Source organism: Erinaceus europaeus, chromosome X (genome assembly GCF_950295315.1).
Source record: "Erinaceus europaeus chromosome X, mEriEur2.1, whole genome shotgun sequence".
NCBI classification, from domain to species: Eukaryota; Metazoa; Chordata; class Mammalia; order Eulipotyphla; family Erinaceidae; genus Erinaceus; species Erinaceus europaeus.
The window spans coordinates 117,609,315-117,629,958 of NC_080185.1; the positions used below are offsets into that span (position 1 = coordinate 117,609,315).

At 46.1% G+C, this 20,644-nt stretch overlaps 1 protein-coding gene across 2 annotated transcripts in view; it reads left to right on the forward strand.

The window, feature by feature from the left end:
• The first annotated feature begins 3,583 nt into the window (after nucleotides 1-3,583).
• Nucleotides 3,584-20,644, forward strand: part of SH3KBP1 (SH3 domain containing kinase binding protein 1) — a 447,635-nt gene continuing 430,574 nt past the window's right edge. The window contains exon 1 of one of the 2 annotated variants that reach the window (XM_016195163.2): nucleotides 3,584-3,962. In XM_016195163.2, coding sequence (XP_016050649.1) covers nucleotides 3,959-3,962 — 4 coding nt within the window. In that variant the 5' untranslated portion in view covers nucleotides 3,584-3,958. The remainder of the gene's footprint in view (nucleotides 3,963-20,644) is intronic. The other variant, XM_007538851.3, reaches the window with a different exon arrangement.

The following is a 20,644-nucleotide window of genomic DNA, read 5'->3' on the forward strand; positions in this document are numbered from 1 at the left end:
TTTGGTGCAATATGCCAATGCTAATGTTTAGGCTTGTTCTCCTAGTTTACTATTTTTTAGATAAAGCATTACTTTACAAAATGATAGCAAGTTAATCTATAAGCTGTACCTAATTTCTTCTTGCATTTCAGATGCAGCTTCCTGTGATATTCCAACTCTGAAGCTCACTGCTGAGGCATTCTCTGGAATTTTAAACAAGAACACCCCATTCCAGTTTTATAGCCTTCTGGAGCACACTTCACCTTTCTGTTACTTTATAAAGCAAGTCTTTCCTACAAGCCTTGTAAGGATAATCATAGTTAAGCTGTCATATAAATGATTAACTTCACTGATCTAATTGGTTTGTGTCTCCACAGAGCTGGTAAAACCAGTTCTCTTGAATTTGTAGCAAAGGATTCACTGAAAAAGATAAAAGGGGAAGTGAGTGAATCATTTTAAGAGAGGTTATCAACCCATATATTATCTGTAAGGCTTTGGTCCTGACAGTTACCTTTCATTATTTTATTTTATTTTATTTTATTTTATTTTATTTTATTTTATTTTTGCTTCCAGGGTTATCTGCTTCTGGAGGCTATATTTTTCCCTTTTGTTGCCCTTGTTGTTTATCATTGTTATTATTTTGTTTATTGTCATTGTTATTGGATAGGACAGAACGAAATCAAGAGAGGAGGGAAGATAGAGAGGGGGAGAGAAAGATAAACATCTGCAGACCTGCTTCATCGCTTATGAAGCAACTCCCCTGTAGGTGGGGAGCTGGAGGCTTGAACCAGGATCCTTATGCTGGTCTTTGCACTTCATGCCTTGGGTGCTTAATCCGCTGCGCTACTGCCCAGCTCCCCCTGACAGTTACCTTTAACCCCATGCACAAGATGCAGAGGAGGAGAGAAAAAGCCCACTCTGAACTGTCAGCACGAAACACTGACTACCTGGTTAGAGGACTGCCTGCTAGGGTTTTTCCTTAAACTTGCACCTTCACTTGAGAGTTTGAGGTGGAGTGTGGCTACATCAGTTATTATTGTGGTGTTCTGGTGCTGATGTTCTGTTTCCTCTAGTTCTTCTATATTCATTAATTAGAATTCCTCTGTAAAAAAAAAAAGAAACCAAAAACAAACAAAAAACCCCCCTCCCTTTGACTTAATTTATATAGTCACTTATTTGTATTCATCTGAATTTAAAGATTTTGACTTGCATTCCTTGGGTTATAGTCCAGTAGGGCTATTATTTAGTTGCTTGAGTTGTTCCAGCTTTGACCTTTAGGAGCTCTTTCTAGCTGAGTCCTGTGCCTCTGCCTTGTGCAGCCATTTTGATTGGGCACTTCCATACTTTCTGGCACCATGAGATTTCTTATATTTCTCCATAAAGTTGGTCATAAGCACCAGTAATGACTGTCTTTTGTAAAGCACTCTGCATGTAATTTAAATTAATGTAAAGACGATATTAAAGGCTATCAAAGCAAAGCATCACTCATTACATGCAAATTACAGATGGCAAGTCTGAGTCCTGGGAAAGAGCATGAAAGGCTGGAAGCGCTACACAGGTAGAGAGAGGCTCAGCCTCTTTCTATTTTTATCTAGGATGTTACTACCACTGAGCAACATAGTGGGACCTTTTAAGTCATATGATATTTCAAGTATGACAGCTACTCTTCATTTCCTAAGTGCATGACCTATTCTGGTAGAAATGGGAGCTGAGTGGGACAAAGATGTGGTGCTAAAAGCAGTTGTTTTATTTCTTGAGCGATATTCATGAGATGAAGTCACATAATTTGGGATATTATACTATTCATTTAAAAATACTCTTGTAAGATGGAGACAGTATAAGGAATTCTGCATCTCTTATCACCAGCTGAATTTGAATGTTTATATTAACTTCCCTTGTGCGGGTCAACAAAAATTGATTAAAGGAAAAGTAAGAGGACAATTGGAACAGCTCGGAGGAACCAAGCAGTAATTTGAGGTGTGTGTGTGGGGGGGAGTTGTCGTTACCATTTGGAGGGACTTAAAATCAGTGAAATGCAATGTGTTTTGAGTAGAATTGATGCAACTTAGTTTACTTTAAAATGGGGCACAATTTAGGAACTCTCAACAAAGTGTTAAATCTACATTCAGCTTTTTTTGTGTGTGATAAAATGACACATTTGGCCATGGCAGAAAGCATTTACCAGGTCAAGGAGTAGAGACATAGTGTACTGATTCAAGAAGGGGAACATAAGGGTTGATATAGACCAAAGCCAGGATGCCAAACTTCACTTGTTCTTATTCACCCTTATGAATCTGTGGGGAAAAAAAAAAATCAAATGAGAAGTCTGCTTCTGCATGTCAGAGAGAGGAATAAGATTAAGCAGGACATAGGATAAAGTACTGTTGTTTTTTTTTTAATCCAAGTCCTGTAGAGTTTGTACAGATTTCATGTTCTAGGAATTCTGGTCATGGTGTCCTCAATGTGTTCAGAGACCTTGGACCTTGGTTCTGAGAATGCTTTGGGTGCCCAGCCAAAATCCTCCACACTGAGATGGTAGTGAGGTATAAAGACAGCACCTACTGACCTATTGCATTTGGGGGTTGTTAGCTTTTGTCACCTGTAGGTCCATGAATTCTCATCCTCTATTTTTTAGGGACAAGTGATTTAATTTATTTTATGAAAACTCTTGTCTGCTTCACTATCTCTTTCTACCACCAGATGGTGGAAAGGGAAAAGGAAATAAGGGATGGTATATTAATGTGGTAGCTGCCAGCTTATCTGTGAAGAAAGGTGTGGTGGACCGACTCAAAGGGGAGCCTGTGAGTTAGTTGCCCCCGAATTCCCACGAATTTCCTTGTTTCAGCGCCCCTCCAGGTCTGGGGATCACTATAGCCAGTATGATGACTAGTTGGACTGGCGCTGGGCCTGTGGGGGGGGGGATGCCTGGGAATACTGCTGAGCAACCCAACACAGCTGACTGAAGCACAGAGGTGGAGGGGGTTAGGACTCCTGCAAAGATAAAAGGTCTGCTGGACGGCAGGAACCGCCAGCTCCTCCGCGCCCTTCTCGATCTTTCCACACCTCTATCACACTCACTACCTTTTACAAGCGACCTCACACCTGGCCTGCCATTCGGTGCCATACTCTCCTCCCATCTGTTTCCTTCTCAGCACCCGCCTCTATGAAGCTTTATTCTGCAGTGCCTCGACCTCCCTCTCCACCCCAACGTTACCTCCCCCAGAGCTCACCCGTGTCCCGCCCTTTACCAGCCCAGGGCCCCCCCCAAGCCTGTCGACCACGTCGCACCGTCGAGGTGGGCCCCCTCCACCTCCACTCCCACGCCTCGCTCCCCTTGGACTCCCCTTCCTCCCACGACCCTCCCCCCGTTTTCTCTGGTCTCGAAGAGTCTCGCGGCATTTCCTGGGGCGTTAGCCGAACCGCCACGGGTGGGGGTCGACCTCTTAAGCTGGGCCCCATCCCAGCAGGCGGTGAAGGGGGCGCCCGAGCGTCGTCGCCGCAGGAACGCCCAGGGCGCAGACCCCGCCCTTCGGGCCCGCCCCTCATAGGCCCCGCCCCCGCCCGAGCCGAGGCGGAGCCGCAGGAGCATCTCAGCGGCGACCGCGGTCGCGAGGAGGAGGGGGAGTGGGCGGCGGGGCTGCTGCTGCTGGTCGCTGGGCTGGGCGGCGCTTTTTTTTTTTTTTTTTTTTCGCAATTTCCACTGGCAGGGAGCAGGAAACCCGGCGCAGCCGGGCGCAGCGGCCGCGATGCAGCAGCAGCAGCAGCAGGAGTCGCCCCGGGGCAGCAGCAGCAACAGAGGCTACAGCGGGCGGCGCTGAGCCGCCGTCGCCGCCGCTACTGAGGAGGAAACCGGCCCAACCGCCACCGCGTCCAGGCTTCCGTGCCCCGACTCCCGCACCCACATCCCGGCGCCCTAACCCCGGCGCCTGCCTCAGCCAACTTTCACGCTGCCTCGGCGGCCCGGCCCGGCTCGACGCCAATGGGTGAGTAGGGGGACGCCGGCGCCCGAGTGCCCACCTCGGCTGGGGCGGGAGGCGGCGCGCCCGTCCCAGGACTGCGGAGCGCGGCGGGTGGACGACGCGGGGGGGCGCCTCTGCCTTGCGCACCCCACCCACTCCCACTCGCGCCGCGGAAGCCCGCGGGGCCCTGGGCGAGGGTAGCGGACGTCGGGCGGGGCAGCCGGGGCTGAGGGGCTCTGGGGGTGTGGTTGGCTTTTCGGGTGGGCGGGGAGAGTTTTGTCTTGGCCATTTTCTCGCCCCGGCGCGCCGTTCTCTGCGCCGCGGGTGCGGGGAGCAGGTGGGCTCTGGCCCTGCGCGCGGCTCGCGGCGCCCACCTGCTCCATCCACGGGGGAGGCTGTCAGTCCCAGGTTCGGGACAGCGTGGGGAGCTGCCGGTTGCCCTGGCTGGGGGTTGACTCGAGGAGGGGAGGGAAACGCCCCAGTACCTAGTACCGGGCCTGGCGCGCGGTCCGTCCCGGGTCCTGAGAGCCGGAGGCACATCCCGTGGCGCCCCCCTTCCTCCCGGTGCTGACCGTCACCCTCTGGCCCGCCTTCCTCTGGGCGGGCGAGCTGTCCAGTCCGTGATGCTGGAAGGCCATTTCCCGGCACCCTCTCAGCCTGCGGGCTTGGGAGCTGGGGAGGGGTGTCAACTCTGTGCTTACTGCCCAGACAGCAGTTGCAAGTAGTGACTGACTCTCTCTCGGCCCCCTGGGTTCTGGCTGCTGTAGACTCCTGAGCACTGGAGCCCACTTGCTGCCCAGAGGACCTGGCACTTTATTACAGCCAATGGACTTGTGGTAGCTTTGAGTTAAATGGTTGACTCCACCAGGTGATAGTCTTACAGGCTCTGTTTTTCATGCCTTTGGCAGATTATTTTTGCATGTTTCAAGACCAAGCATAGGAAAACTGTAGATTATAAGAAATCATAATAAAAGGAGACCTTTCTGTGTGCAGGTAATAGGATTTGGGGAGGCAATCTAGACAGTGATTGGCAAGCAGTTACAGGCTGCTCCAGAAGACAGATGCTCTGGGAAAGGGGAGAATTCACCATCCAGTTGTTGACAGGCAAAGTTAAAATTCCATTTGTGCTCATTTGCAAAAAAAAGTCTTTTTTTTTTTTTTTTTCCTTTTCTGAGGTGGTGGTGGCCTGATAGTCTCTTAGCTTCAGGGACTTTTTGGTCAGTGCTCTTCTCTGGTCCTTCCCAGAGCTTCCAGTCTGAATTTGCTTCTCTGTTATGCTCTTTCTGGTAGCACCCCCCCCTTTTTTTTTTCATAGCTGTGCTACATATTGATGTGAGTTTGTTCAACAGTTATCTCCCCTTCCGTGATCTGAAAAAGCTCCGTGGCTGCAGGGATCATACTGTGCTGTTCACCAGTATTTTCTTTGGTGCCTGGCACAGACCAGGCCTAAAATAAATATTGAGTGAATGAATGAATGAATGAGGAGATATGACATCCTCCGACTCTGTGGAAAACAAAATATTTCGCTTGGCCTCTTGGTTTTGCTGTGGCATCTAATGTATCAATAGTTCATTAGCTTTAAGTAGCATGGATTTTTTCCCCCCTAACAGACTGACTTCTCCTGATTTCACCAAAAATGCTGTTTTGATCACCTTTCATTTTGGGTAGGTCACTGAGGCTTGCCCACATGCAGAAGTTAGATCCAAATGTCTTCTCCCCTGGGCTGGGCTGTGCTCCTTATAGTTCATTGGCAAGACTCCTGTTTCAGCAGAAACAGACCTGTTTATCATTCAAGCTGGAACTGTTTTCATTATCTCAACCTCCTAAGAAAATTAAGAGAGTGCTTCTGCAGTTTACAGGCCTTTTAAGCTCCATCTTTATTTTTCCACTTTTTTTTTTTTTTTTACTGTAAGCACTACAAAGGACAGGAGCAGAAAGTGGCTTGCTTTTATTTCAAGTGTTAATACTAGTGGCAATAAGATTTAAATGAGAAACCATCACTTAGTTTTATTGTTTAATTTACTAAGGTATTTATAGTAAGATTTTTTTATATTTATATTTATGTTTCCCTTTTTGTTGCCCTTGTTTTTTATTGCTGTTGTAGTTATTATTGTTGTTGATGTCGTTGTTACATAGGACAGAGAGAAATGGAAAGAGGAGGGGAAGGCAGAGGAGAAGAGGAAGATAGACACCTGCAGACCTGCTTCACCGCCTGTGAAGCGACTCCCCTGCAGGTGGGGAGCCAGGGTTTGAACGGGGATCCTTATGCCAGTACTTGCGCTTTGCACCATGTGCGCTTAATCCACCACACTACTGCCCGGCTCCCTACAGTAAGATTTAAGATGCATAGTTTGGGACCAAAGATCACCTGCTGTCCTCCAGAACATCTTCAGTAGGTATTTGTTATGAAGTACAGATGCCAAAAACTTCATTCCATGTGTCATCTGATGGAGTGAACTAACAGTGCTGTTTCTGAAGCAGCTGTAGGCACATCCCTCTTCCTCAATTCTCCAAGTCTGTTTGTTTTTCAAACTATTTGTCCAGTTTATCAGTTTGTCATACTTGATTTCTTATCTCGCCTTGTGATGATTTCTCTGTTGGTGAATTACATGGTAAAACTGTTCTGTATAGCCACAGCTCATCTTACTGCACATTGCTGATTGTGCTTAGGAGCTGTTAGACTTCTTTGAAATTGAAGGTTTGTGGCAATCCTATGTCAGGCAGAACTATTGGTGTCATGTTCCAAACATCATGTGCTCACTTCATTTTCAGCTTACAGGATTAAAGTCTTCTTAATTAAGGTGTACACATCATTTTTAAAAGACCTAATACTATCATATAGTCAGTAGACTAAAGTACAGTGTAGGCATGACCTTTATATGTACAGGGATGCTCAGAAATTCATGTGACTTACTTGACCATGATATTCACTTTAATCGCAGTCATCTGAAACCAAACCTGCAATATCTCTGAGGTGAGCCTGTTGTCTCTGACCTGAATTTTAACTGAAAAGCATCTAGTTCCTAACCCTGAAATGAAACCATTTAGTTGTGAAATGGCCTCTTACAAAAGCCCACTCAGAATGTGCCCTCTGAACTTGCCAAGGGATACCTGCACTGTCAGGTCCCGGAACTGCCTCTTGTAATTACAGTTACACAAATATGACAAGCCAACTCAGTGAATAGTGAAGGATTTGTAAACCCTGCAAATGATTTCTGCCTAAAGAGTTCTAGGGTAGCAACAAAGTTTGGGCAGTGGTTAAGGATGCATCCTATTGGCGGTGGAGTGTTTTATGCTAAAATAAATGTGGCCTGTGGGCCCACACAGTCTTGAGTTAGGGTGCCACATTGATTGTATATGGCCTTTGTTTTGCTCTCTTTGTCCTTCACAGCAGGCTCAAAACCTTTGCTACCAGTCTGGTTGCATAGAACTTGGTTTTCTTCTCTGACCACTTCAGTTCCTTCTGTTTTACTGACATTCTTTCATCAGTTCTTCTTCTTCTTTTTTTTCTTTATTGGTTCTCTTGGAGACTTCACTACTCTGGGATGACTTTTTCAGATAGAGACAAGAGACAAAGAGGCAGATAAAGGCAGAGAGTGAAAGAGACCACAGCACTGATGCTTCCTCCAATGTGGTGGGGGTAGGGTTCCAACCTGGGTCATAGGTGTGGCAAAGTGGCACACAGTCCAAGTGAGTTATTTTGCCAGCCTGTTACCAGTTCTCATATTTCGCCTTGATGTTTCATACAGTGGTTACTTCATCCATCCACCCACCTACCCACCCATCATTTGGGCCAGGCCTTATGGTGGGAAAGGACTGTGGCAATGGCAGCTCCATCTAATGGAAGAGGTAGACTTGAATGCATACTTATCAGAGTACGTGACAATAAGGAGGCTAGAAAGTGTGTGTGTGTGTGTGTGTGTGTGTGTGTGTGTGTGTGTGTGTGTGTGGTCACGTGGGGTTCAAAACAGTGCCTGTGAGGAGATTGCATTGGAGCTAAAATCTGAAAGCTGAGTAGGAGCCATCCCTGCTCTATTCCTTCAACACACCTCGAGCAGACCAAGTAGGTCTTTTTCTCATTGCAGTGAGAGAGACCACACACTGTGGGGGAACCATGAGATCATAGTGAGACGGTGTTAGGTGCTGGCGCATGAGTGGATCTGTGTCAGGTGTTTTGCGGAAGTGTTTTCAGGAAGCTTAGTGTTGCTGTGGATCCGATGTTGTCACAAAGCAGTGGTAATTCTTTGATTGGGGTTATCAATAGACCTTATATAGGAAGAGGAAAGACAAAGGTGGTTAAGTCACTCACATTAACCAGGGTGAGAGGATGCTCAATGACTTGTGGCTTTAACAAGGCACACATATGCTCAGTGTCCAGACATGAATGTGGAGCAGTCTTGCTTTTGTCCTGTCCCCTCCTGGTCACTGAGCGTCATTATCTGATGTTGGTGTTCTGGGGAATTGTATGTCTTCACCAGGATAGCACTCAGTCAGCTCATGCTGGACAGGGACTGCTTTTCTCCATCTCCAAGTTAACACAGTGATGAGTGGGGGAAGGGAATAGGAAATGGTAGGAGAAGAGACTGACTTTCCAGGTATGTTCTATGGCTGCTGCCTTACACTTGATCGACTCTAGTGTGTGGATTGTTCAGCATAAAGCAGAATGGACAACTGAAGTGCTAGAAAAGGGAAGAAATACAGATGGGATGGGTTGTATTCGGGTGGTGTGGCTGCAGATGAAAGGGAAGAAATAGAAAGCAACACAGAGCAGGTCCTGGAACATGATGGCAGAGGACCTAGTGGGGGTTCTATTGTTGTGTGGAAAACTGAGAAATGTTACGCATGTACAAAATATTGCATTTACTTTCAACTGCAAAACATTAATCCCCCAATAAAGAAATAAAAAAAAAAAGAAAGCAACACAGAGCAAGCAGCTGAGAACTGCCAAGAAGTCAAGACAGCTATGGATGGGAAATGTGCAGGGCAAGAAATTACTAGAGTCCTTTCAGTCTTTCAGAGGAGAGCCCCTACTGCAGTGGTTCTCAGTGCGGGCCCCTAACCAGCTATATCAGCCTCCCATGGGATTCCATTAAAAATCAGGTGTTGTATGCTTTATGTTGGGTTCTAGTTCTCCCCCGCCAAGAGAATTAGATCAGTCCAGTTAATTTCGCGGGCCCGCTTGGCCCCGGCCCTAGGAAACCCGCCAGAGTTCCAGAGTGACAGAGTTCCTGGGTTCCTGAGTTCGAGAGTGCCTGAGTTGGAGGGTTCCAGAGTTACAGAGTTAGAGAGAGTGCTTGCGCCGCCGCAAAGAGACAGCGAAGTTCTGTTTGGTGATTAGTTTGGTTTAGTTTATGAATCGTTGTTCCTGAATGAAGAAATACAGCTTCCCTGCCCAGCCGTTGTCTCCTCGTCTCTGTTACCCGCCGTGAAGCCAACCCGCCTGGCTAGAGCCGTCTAATTTTAACAACAATCAGGTTTTCTGATCCCAACTCTAACTTACTGGATCAGGAGCTCTGGGTGTGGAGCCCAGCAATTTGCATTGGGGGCTCTTCCAGGAGGTTCTCATGCATGGTCAAGGTCAAGTGCAGAACCTTATTGTCTCACTGAGGAGACAGCTAAGGTCCAGAATGTGTTGGTCAGAAGATGTTGTTAAAAATAACAAGTGACCTTAGAGAAGAAGAAAATACTGCTCCCAGTTCAGACTGAGTTACCAAGACAGTCTAGTGTGGATTCTTCCATGAGTTTAGCCCCAGCTCCAGTACCTGGACACTGGTGACACTGGCTGTCCCAGACTATCACACAGGTCTTTTCCAGTAGACTTCTTTTCCCTCCATCCTCTTTAGCAGGCCCATTCAAAATATATACTTTTAGCATTATCAAGGGTTTTCATATTTGTTTATGATTATCTTTACCTGTTACCTATATTGGTTTCAGATTGCAGCTGTAACATATTACCAAATTTATTGTCTCAAAGTTCTGGAGAACAGAAGTGCAAGACTGATCTTTGTAGACTAAGATCAGGATGTTAGCAGGGCTATGTTGCTTCTGCAAGCTGTCAGGGAGAATCCCTTTCCTGGCTTTTTCTAACATATAGCCTTCATTCATGTTTCCCTTCTTTCAAGCCTACAGTAATGTCTGGTCCAATCTCTGTCCTACCAAGTCGTTCTGGTACTAGCTCATCTACTGCTGTCTGCCACAGTGAAGGAAGCTCGTGAATACAGTTAGCTTACCTGCATAATATAGGAAAATCTGCCTTAAGGTGAGCTGATAGCACCTTTAATTCCCCTTTCACAGTAATCTGACAGTCCCATGTTCTCGGCATTAGGACCTGGACCTTTGTGGGGCTATCATTTTGAATACCTCACTGATCTTATAGAGGACTTGGGCATATGTTATCCATATAGGATACCTCAAAGGTATTCTGCTTCTTGTCTTACCTTTTTCTGCCTTTCCCTCTCTTAGCCCCTTCTAACATACAGTCAAAACTATACATGTATATGAAATTTACTACTTTTCTGAAAATGTTGTAGGGCCTGTATGTGTTAGGAAAGTCTTCATGAAGCCTAGCAGTTATGTCATACTTGTTTGGTTGATTGATTTCTTTTTAAAATATTTATTTATTTATTTGATAGGACAGAGAGAGATTGAGAGGGGAGGGGAGGGAAGATAGAGTGGGACCCGATCCTGGAGTGCACTGGCTTTAAGCAGGTGTTCTTGACCCTGACCACCCATTAGAATCATATGTGGCTTTACTCCCAGGCCCACACCATGCCCAGACCCACACAGACTCTCTGGGGAGAGAGACCTAGAAAGGGAGAGAGAGACAGAGAGACACCTGCGGCACTATATCACCACTAGTGAAGCTTCCCTATTGCAGGTGGGGACTGGGGGGCTTGAACCCTGGTCTTTGCACATGGTAATATGTGTGTTCAATTGGGTGCGCTGCTGCCCAGCCCGTTTGGTTGGTTTCATGCTGGTTCTCTCAATCTTTGCCCACATAGTTCTCTTGATGGATAATGGATTTCATTTCTCAGCCTTATAATCTTTCTGAATAAATTTCCTCTTGCTACTGTAACAAATTATAATAAATCTAGAAGCTCAAAACAGTATATGTGTGTGTGTATATATATATGGTCTTATAGTTCTAGGGGGGGCCAGAGGTTCAAAGTAGGTCTAGGTGGATATCAAGGTGTGCTCTTTTCTTGACTTTTTAAACTTCTAGAGATTCTCCACATTCCTTGGCTAGTGGCAGCATCACTCGCATTTCTGCTTCTGCCCACACCCCTCCTCTTTTTCCCTGACCTTCTTGCCTTCCTTTTATAAGGACTGTTGTGTTCTGTTTGGTCCACATGGATAATCCAGGCTATCTTCCCCATCCCTACATCCTTAACTGTATCTGCAAGGTCTCCATTGCCATGGCAAGTACCATATACATAGACTTTAGGGATTAGGATGTGGACATCTTGGGGTGGGGAAGGCATTATTTAAATACCACACCCCCATGTTCATCTTTTGCAGCTTTCTCTAGAAGTTGCTGTACAGTATTTCATCTCATATCAAGTCTATTTATCCCAAATTTGGTTTCCCCAACTCCACTGCTCTGGCATATTGTAAATGCCATATGTCAATGAATGAGTAACTGCCCCTGCTACATTACTACTCAGAATTCTCGGAGGTTATTGGCCACTAGGAGTGTGTGTGTGTGCAATTCTAGAATGCCGACAAGATCTGTCTGCTGACAGTTCCTGGTGGCCCGCACTGCGGTGGATGAGAACTGTAACGCCACACTTGCCCAATGGCTTCAACAAAGAACTACATGTTAGAAGATGGAAAAGTTTCTCTGGCAGTGATTGGTTCTTAGCTGAGAGCAACCCTGGTTCCCAAGGGGACATTTGGCAAGGTCTGGAAATATTTTTGGTTGCCACATCTGGAGGAGGGGCCTTGTCAGCCTTCTGGCATTTGGTGGACAGAGACTAGGGACACTGACACCACCCCCCCATAGTACTTACCTGGCCCTGAATATTGGGGAAGCCTGCTCCAAGTGTTGCACAGATGGTTGAAGTACTGCTTTCTCCCTTTGCCATCAGCTGCTCGGGAATATAAAGTTTTCCTCTGTAGCCACAGTCTGTTTTATGAATGAACCAAGAAGTGATTAGAGAGCAGGCCTCATTGGCACCCTCTTTTACCATTTGTTCTTTGAGTAGAAAGGGCATATAACACATCTGTAGCACCTCTGTCAACACTTGACATACAAAGCTGTTCAGCATATTTCTCTTGTGTTTGGCCCCCCTGATATGTCACCTTCCTGGTGGGATGTGTTTTGCATGTCAGGTGACAGATGATGGGTCCTTCTGCCACTCATACATCTTTAGTTTGAAACTAAAGATCTAGAATGGTTCTTGGCAGCCACGTCCACCATCCAACAATGAAAGTGAGACTCAGAGAGCAAAGTGACACAACCCCTTTCCCACAATCCCAATTCTATTTTCATTAGGAAAGAACTGGCAATCCAAGATATGTGCTCAATATTTATCAGCCCCCTGCTTCACCCAGTGAAGCTCTTTCTGTCTAAAAACGATAGTTTTATTGACAAGTTATTCACATGCCATATGATTCACCCATCAAAAGTATACAAAGCGATGGTTTTGGTATATTACATTGTGGTGAAATATCTATAACAAAATTTGTCATTTATTTATTTTATTTTTATTTTTATTTTTGCCTTCAGGGTTGTTGCTGGGGCTCGGTGCCTGCACTATGAATCCATTGCTCCTGGAGGCCATCTTTCCCATTGTGTTGCCCTTGCTGTTGTTGTTGTTGTTGTTATTGCCATTGCTGCTGTTTTTGGCTAGGACAGAGAGAAATGGAGAGAGGAGGGGAAGACAGAGGGGGAGAGAAAGACACCTACAGACCTGCTTCACTGCTTGTGAAGTGACCCCCCAGCAGGTGGGGAGCAGGGGGGGCTTGAACCAGGATCCCTGTGCCGGTCCTTGTGCTTTCTGCCATGTGCGCTTAACCTGCTGCACTACTGGCCCCAGCCCCCAAATTTGTCATTTTAATTTTAATTTCTGAGAGCATGATTTAGTGGCACTAAGTTCATTTATGATGTACAACTAGCACCAGTGTGGATTTTGGATACTTTTTCACACCCCCTTGTGGCAAGTTTCTTAAAGATTAGAATCAGTTTCTACTGGTGTTTCCTGGGCAGGATTGTTTTGGCGAACACCAGGTGGGAGCCTAAGGATCCCAGTTATAATTTCAAAAGGATGTAGAGGGCCAGGTCTGGCTTTGTTGTTTTCTTTGGGAAGTACTTTATTTTTGTTCCGCCCCCCCCCCCAAGAACCCCCTCTGCCCTCATCCCCACTTTACATACCATTCATTTTCTTTGTTTTTCTCGTTGTGTGTGTATTTGAAATTTCTTTTTACACCCTGAAGCATTTGTGAGTTAATTGCTTGGGCAACTCCTGGGTCACTGCTGGGGTTCACTGAGAATATTTTAAGGGCCTGAAAGATGACTCAGTGTTAGAGCACAGGACCTTCAGGGCTGGGTGGGGCGCACCTGGTGGAGCACATGTATCACAGTGTGCAAGGTCCCAGGTTTGAGACTCCCAGTCCACACCTGCAGGGGGAAAGATTTGTAAGAGCTGAAGCAGGGCTACAGGTGTCTCACTGTCTCTCTGCCTCTCTATCACCCTCCTCGTCGATTTCTGGCTATCTCTATCCAATAAATAAATAAAAATAAATAAAAAAGAGCACAGGACCTGAATGCCTAAGGCCTTAGGTTCTATTCCAGGCACCACCATATGGCATAGCTGAATTGTTTTCTCTCTCTCCTCATTCATAAAAATGAATATCTCAATTATAGGAGAAAACATGACAATGGCAGATCAGTGTCCGGAATTCATACATAGAAAGCTAATAAAGGTGGCCAGGTGGTGGTGCACTTGGTTGAGTGCATATGTTACAATGTGCAAGGACTTGGGTTCAAGCCCTCTAGTCCCCACCTGCAGGGGGAAAGCTTCACAAGTGGTGAGGCAGGTCTTCAGGTGTTTCTCTCCCTTCTCTGTCTGCCCCTTCCTCTAGACTTCTGGCTGTTTCTATCCAATAAATAAAGATAATAAAAAAATTAAAAAAAAAGAAAGCCGATAAAGTTCTGTGTTTCTTTGTTTAAATTCTTTCTGCAGGCAAAGGTGGTTGGCATCCTGGCCAAGTGTGGCTCTGGTGTTCAGTTTGATCATTTTTTTTTCCTCCAGGGTTAATTGCTGGGGCTCAATGCCTGCACCATGAATCCACTGCTTCTGGAGGCCACTTTAACCCCCTTTTGTTGCCCTTGTTCTTGTAGCCTTGTTGTGGTTACTATTGTTATTGTTGATGCCATTCATTGTTGGCTAGGACAGAGAGAAATGGAGAGAGGAGGGGAAGACAGAGAGGGGGAGAGAAAGACAGACACCTGCAGACCTGCTTCACCGCCCATGAAGCGGCTCACCTGCAGGTGGGGAGCCGGGGGCTTGAAGCGGGATCCTTATGCCAGTCCTTGTGCTTTGTGCCATGTGTGCTTAACCCACTGCACTACCGCAGCTTGATCATTGTTTTACAGATAATATCTCACAGGCAGTTCTACAGTTTTCATTAGGGGACACTTAGAGCAAAATGTAGCTCATAAACCTTAACCCAGTGATAAATGATGCTTATCCCAGAAGAAAAAACTAATAATAAAATATCTTGTGATAATAGTCCTCACTGAACGCTATTCACTTGCCAAGAAAAGTCCAGAAAAGACCTGTGCTTATTTCCTTCCAGTGATGGGAGTGGTGACACCACAGCAGAAGGCAGGTCTGTCTCCAGATGTGGAGTCAGAGTGGCAAGATGACATGTTACTCAGTTCAAACCACAGTTTCTTCCTTAGTGTGTTGGATTGAATACTATAAATATTTAAATGCTCTTTAATTACCATTTGCATAAAACATTTTTGTCCTTAAGTATAGCATGTATAGACAATTTAAATTGCCATCTCCTTAAACTTCAACTTCTTCACAGTCAGTAGGAGAACACTGGCCCTTTTGTTTTTGCCAGATTTTCTGGACTATTCTAGAGTTGGAAATACTTGGGGCTATGTTCTAGGTCTGGTCCTGTGAGGCCCTACCAGTTTTATCCATCACATACCCACTCCCCATGTGAAAAGTCTTTAATTAGCTCAGTGTCCTCCTCTCTAATTATTCCAGCTAGTTCTCATTTTTGTGTCTGGAGCTAGAAGGAGGTGCTTGAATCTTGTTTTGGATGAGAACTAGAAAAGTTCTTTCTGGTCAGCTGCCCAGTATGCCTGTTGGCTACTGCTATTCGCTGCCCCTCACCCCTCGCCCCTTTCCTTTTATCTCTCCCTTTCTTCTTCTTCTCCTTCTCCTTCTTTTTCTTTTTCTTCCTCTTCTTCTCCTTCTTCTTCTTCTTTTTTTTTTTTTCTTTTTTTGCCTCCAGGGTTATCATTGGGGCTCAGTGCCTGCAGTACTAATCCACTGCTCCTGGAGGCTATTCTTTCCCTTTTGTTGCTCTTATTGTTTATTGCTGTTGTTATTGTTATGGATAGGGCAGGGAGAAATTGAGAGAGGACGGGAAGACAGGGGAGAGAAAGGTAGACACACCTGCAGACCTGCTTCACTGCTTACAGATTGACCCTCCTGCAGGTAAGGGAGCTGGGGGCTCAAACCGGGATTCTTAAGCGGGTCCTTGTGCTTTGCGCCATGTGCACTTAACCTGCTGTGCTAACGCCCAGCTCCCCCTCTCTCCCTTTCTCTCTCTCTTTCTCTGCACCTCACTCACAGGCCACATGCCATAGCACCAGCCAAGTGTGGAGAGTCACTTGATTGGATCCCAGTGGTCTTAAGTTCTCATTAATGAGACGCTGAGCCCCTTAGACTCTGTGTCCCCTCTCTGGAGACATGCAGGGTGACTGCTTTGTGCCCATAAGTGTGAGGGGAGGGCCTCACTCTTGTGTCATGTCTTAGGAGTGCCCGGGGTGGGGGTGCTGGGTGCTGGGACACTGCGGTGACAGTGACCAGAACCCTTGTTTCTGGAAGCAGTGCCGAGAACGGGCCCCTTAGGACTTGCACCATAGAGGAGGATGCTTGGAGCCAGAAGCTAGGAGCCATGAAAGTGCCTTTTCTCCTAGATTTCTCTTTACAAAGAGCTGTTTGGTGTGAGCTCCTGCTAGAGCCTTCTAGGATGCTCCTCTCATGCATTGTGTTTCTGACTGAGCAAAGGGGTTTCTTTTAGCCTTTGAGACTCCATATTGTGTAACTGAACTGAATTGTGTTCCTCCTTCTGAACTTGTGGCATTTTAAAAGTGTTGATGCGACTTTGGGGCCACTTGGATGGGCTGGTGATAGCAGGCTGTAAGGGTGAGGCAGTTAGGACATTGTCTGGCCTTTTAACGCAACCTGTGGGTTTTTAAATGGAGGAAGAGATGAAGACATTGTGAAAAACAGCCACTGCCCAGAGAACAGAGCCAACTGCTGGGGTGGAGAGGTGCAGAGAAGGGGGGTAGGGGCAGTAGCTTTGCGTCTCCTCCTGTCAGCTTCTTTTCCCCTAGATTTTCTTCTTTTTCTCCCCCTCTTCACTCCTCACTCTAGCCCCTCCCCCACACCTCCTTTTCACCTACAAATGTTCTTTTTCCACGTATGCTTTCTCCCCTCACTGTCTCCCACAACCCTCCCTCCACCCCTCTCTTTTTTTGTCCCGTTACCCCACTCTTCTGCCCCATCCCTGTGTCAGCCCCCTACTTCCTCTCCTCCACACCCCTGTTTTCCTGTCCTCTCTTTTTCCCTCCTCCCACCCTCCCAACCCCAAACTCCACTCAAGTCCTTTTTTCCTTCCTCATCTTCTCGCTCAGCCCCCATCTCTTTGTTTCTCTCCAACCAGTGTTCTCCCCTAAATCTCCTCCCTCGCCCGCCCCAAACTGAGCTCTGGCTTCCCCTCTCTAAGGCTGTGCTCCCTCTTGCCTTCAGTCTGGCCTCTTTCTCACAACTTTCTCGTTTCTGTGTTTCAGGCCTCAGCTTCAGCATTTTCAATCAAGAGCACTGCATCATTCGTTGCTTAGTAAAAGGTGGTGTAGCCTAGGAAGGGAGATGAGAGCACCATTGCTTCACAGTCTGAAGTCACCGCAGGCCCCTCAGGATGTGTGTGGGAGCAGAGCTCTATGCAGTGAACCCCTATGGGCAGGCTGTCCAGAAGGAAGGGGCTGGAGGGTGGGGATGGGGTGGGGAGGGCTCCTCCCTGACCCAGAAGAGGAACAGATCTGGGCCAGATGCATCTTCAGGCAGTATTCTCTAACCTTAAAGCATTTCTTTTGTTATAAATCAGTCATTGTGCCAGAGAGTTCAGAAGGAGACTTGAAATGAACTACCTATACAGAAACCCAATGTAGCTACTACTATTTTATTTTGGCATATCTGTTTTAGTTTTTTTTTTTCTATGTATTTGTGGACATATGTACATGCATTATAAATGACTTCATTACATGTTTCATTTATTTCCCTACTTCATAATTATCTTCAAAGCTAATGTTTTTTAAAGTACTAAGGGAGGTTGGATAACATACTCTACCTTCTACTTGTGGAAGATGGGTCCTGAAATTAGTGCAATCTGGAATGTTCTTAGTTGTGACCACAGGATGCGAGCTCAGACCTACAGGGATGCGGAGGTTACATAGGTTCCTGTGCTGAATATGGGCCTCAGATCAAATCGATGGGGTTTACAGTCAACGGTATTTATATAGCTTTCCCATATTTGGGAGCTACTCTCTTCCCTGATCCAGCTTTCTAGTCCTTTTTACAACTATGACACCATCTCCCCAGACAATACCTTGGGTCCACCTGCATGTTAGCTGTCAGACTCAGGCAAAAACTAGTAAAGCCATGGCCCCTTGGAATATACCTAAAATAGACCTACTAACTATTTCCAAAACAGACCTCAAATCTTCATCTGCAGTATTGTTGCCTTTAGGTTCATGATTAGTCAACATTTTATTCTGTTTTATATCTTAACTCTTTTTTAGCCACCAGGTCCCATGATGCTACCATGATGCCAGCCTGACTTCCCTGGACAGAAAACCCCACCAATGTGTCCTGGAGCCCCACCTCCCCAGAGCCCTGCCCCACTAGGGAAAGAGAGAGACAGTCTGGGAGTATGAATCAACCTGTCAATGCCCATGTTCAGTGGGGAAGCAATTACAGAAGCCAGGCCTTCCACCTTCTGCACCCCATAATGACCCTGGGTCCATACTCCCAGAGGGATAAAGAATAGAAAGCTATCAGGGGAGGGGATGGGATACAGAGCTTTGATGGTGGGAAAAGTGTGGAATTATACCCCTCTTATCCTATGGTCTTGTCAGTATTTCCATTTTACAAATAAAAATTATATAAATTAAAAAATTATTTATTTCATATGAGGTAGTTTCATGAGAGAGAGAGGGAGAGAGAGAGACAGACTGAGACCACTGCAGTACATACAGGGGTTTCATTAAACAGGAGCCTCAAGCATGCAGACGCTTCGCTTTGCTTCCCGGCTCCACAAAGTATTTTTAGTAGTTGAACATTTTGAGTTCTTGATTCTGAGTTTATGCGACTATTTTCCTTTCATCTGAATGCTTAATTCACTTCCATAATCATGATATTAAGAATAAAGATGTGGTGGAGATCATTTATCTTTTTACCCTTTAAGGATGTGTCCTGGGTGACATTTTTCTGTTTGTTCTGTCACTTCACAGACAACTGGAGTGGCCCGTGATGATGACAAAGAGATGGGAGGTTCTAATGGGCACACTGACTTGGGCCGCTGGTGGGCTGCTGCTTTGTGTTCTTCACCTTCAGTTTTAGTTCAAGAAACTCAGTGCTCAAATAGCTTATCATCCTTGCTGTATTACACATGCTTCCTGTATATGAGTGAGAAGGGGGGCAGGGGAGGACTCTTAAAAGGAGAGTAGTGCCTGGGAGTTGGGCTGTAGTGTAGCAGGTTAAGTGCAGGTGGCGCGAAGCAAAAGGACAGGTGTAAGGATCCCGGTTCAAGCCCCCGGCTCCCCACCTGCAGGGGAGTCGCTTCACAGGCAGTAAAGCAGGTCTGCAAGTGTATCTTTCTCTCCCCCCTCTGTCTTCCCCTCCTTTCTCCATTTCTTTCTGTCCTATCTAACAACGATGACATCAGTAACAACAACAATAATAAGTAAAACAACAAGGGCATCAAAAGGGCAAATATATATATAAAAGGAGAGTTCCATGAGACACTCCTGTTCCAGAGAAGTGCCCCGATTCACTGCACCAGTCTGAGGTGAATCTGGTTTGTCAGTCATTCAGACTAGGGGATGCACAGTGAAATGTGAAACCCTTGAGGGTTCAATTTTTTTCTTTTTCTGGTCTTTTTCTCCCTCCTTTCACTTCATCACATGCCTTTGTTTCTAAGAACTTTAGGAAAACTTTCCTGAGAGCCCTGGGTCCTTCCCATGCTTTCAGGTTTGGGTGGGATGTGGGCCGTTTTTTTTTTTTTTTTTTTTTTTTTAGGACAGAGAGAAATGGAGAGAGGGGGAGAGAAAGACAGACACCTGCAGACCTGCTTCACCGCCTGTGAAGCGACTCCCCTGCAGGTAGGGAGCCAAGGGCTCAACCAGGATCCTCATGCTGGTCCTTGCGCTTTGCACCACCTGTGCTTAAACCCTCTGCGCTACCACCTGACCCCCGAGTGGGGCCAAGTCTTGTACTGACAAGTTATCTGTTGTCTCCTAACTCAGCTTTGTGTCATTGTCTTACACTACTTTAAAAACATATGTTTATATCTTTATTATTTTTTCTCACCAAGATTATTAGTGGGTCTCAGTGCCTATATGACAAATCCACCTCTCTCAGAGGCCTACCTCCCCTTTTTGATAGAGGCAGAAATTGAGAAGGAAAAGGGGGACAGAGAAGGAGAAAGAAAGATACCTGTAACCCAGCTTCACCATCCACAAAGCTTCTCCCCGCAGGTGGGGACTGGGGGCTTGAACCCTAGTCATTGAGCATAGTAATGTGTGCACTCTACTTGGCATGCCTCGGCCATGCTTTTATCTTTACAGGGCACTGAGTAAGACTGGCTAAAACCCCGGGATGCAGGAGAGCCTTGCCTTCTTCATGCACCATTCTTTTTTTTTTTTTTTTTTTTTGCACTTCCCTGCGCCACCACCTAGCAACAAAAAAAAACCTTTGTTCATAACCATTATGGTATTCCCCTCCCCCACCTCCACCCAAGTTTTTTCTTTTTTTTGTATTTACTGTTTATACATGGGAGGAAAAGGGAAGGATAACCAGATCATCACTCTTGCAATTGTGATGCTAAACATTGTTTTTGGGACCTCATGTTTGTGAGTTCAAAGCTTTATCCAATGACTCAGCCCCTGGGCCACCATAGAACAGGCATTTTTTTTCTTTGTTGGTGTGAAAAATTACATTTCAGAGGCAGGGGTAGATGACATAAAGGTTATGCAAAGAGACTCATGCCTGAGGCACCAGGAGGTCCCCCAGGACTGCAGGCTAGATTAGCTATCAACAGGCAAGGGGGTGGGGCCACGTAGACATCATAATGGTTGTGCATAGGATCTTTCCTGTCTGAGCTTCCAAAATCCCAAATTCAATCCCTACCTACCACCAGAGCTGAGTAAAAAAAAAAAAAAAAAATTTGCTGTGGTTTAT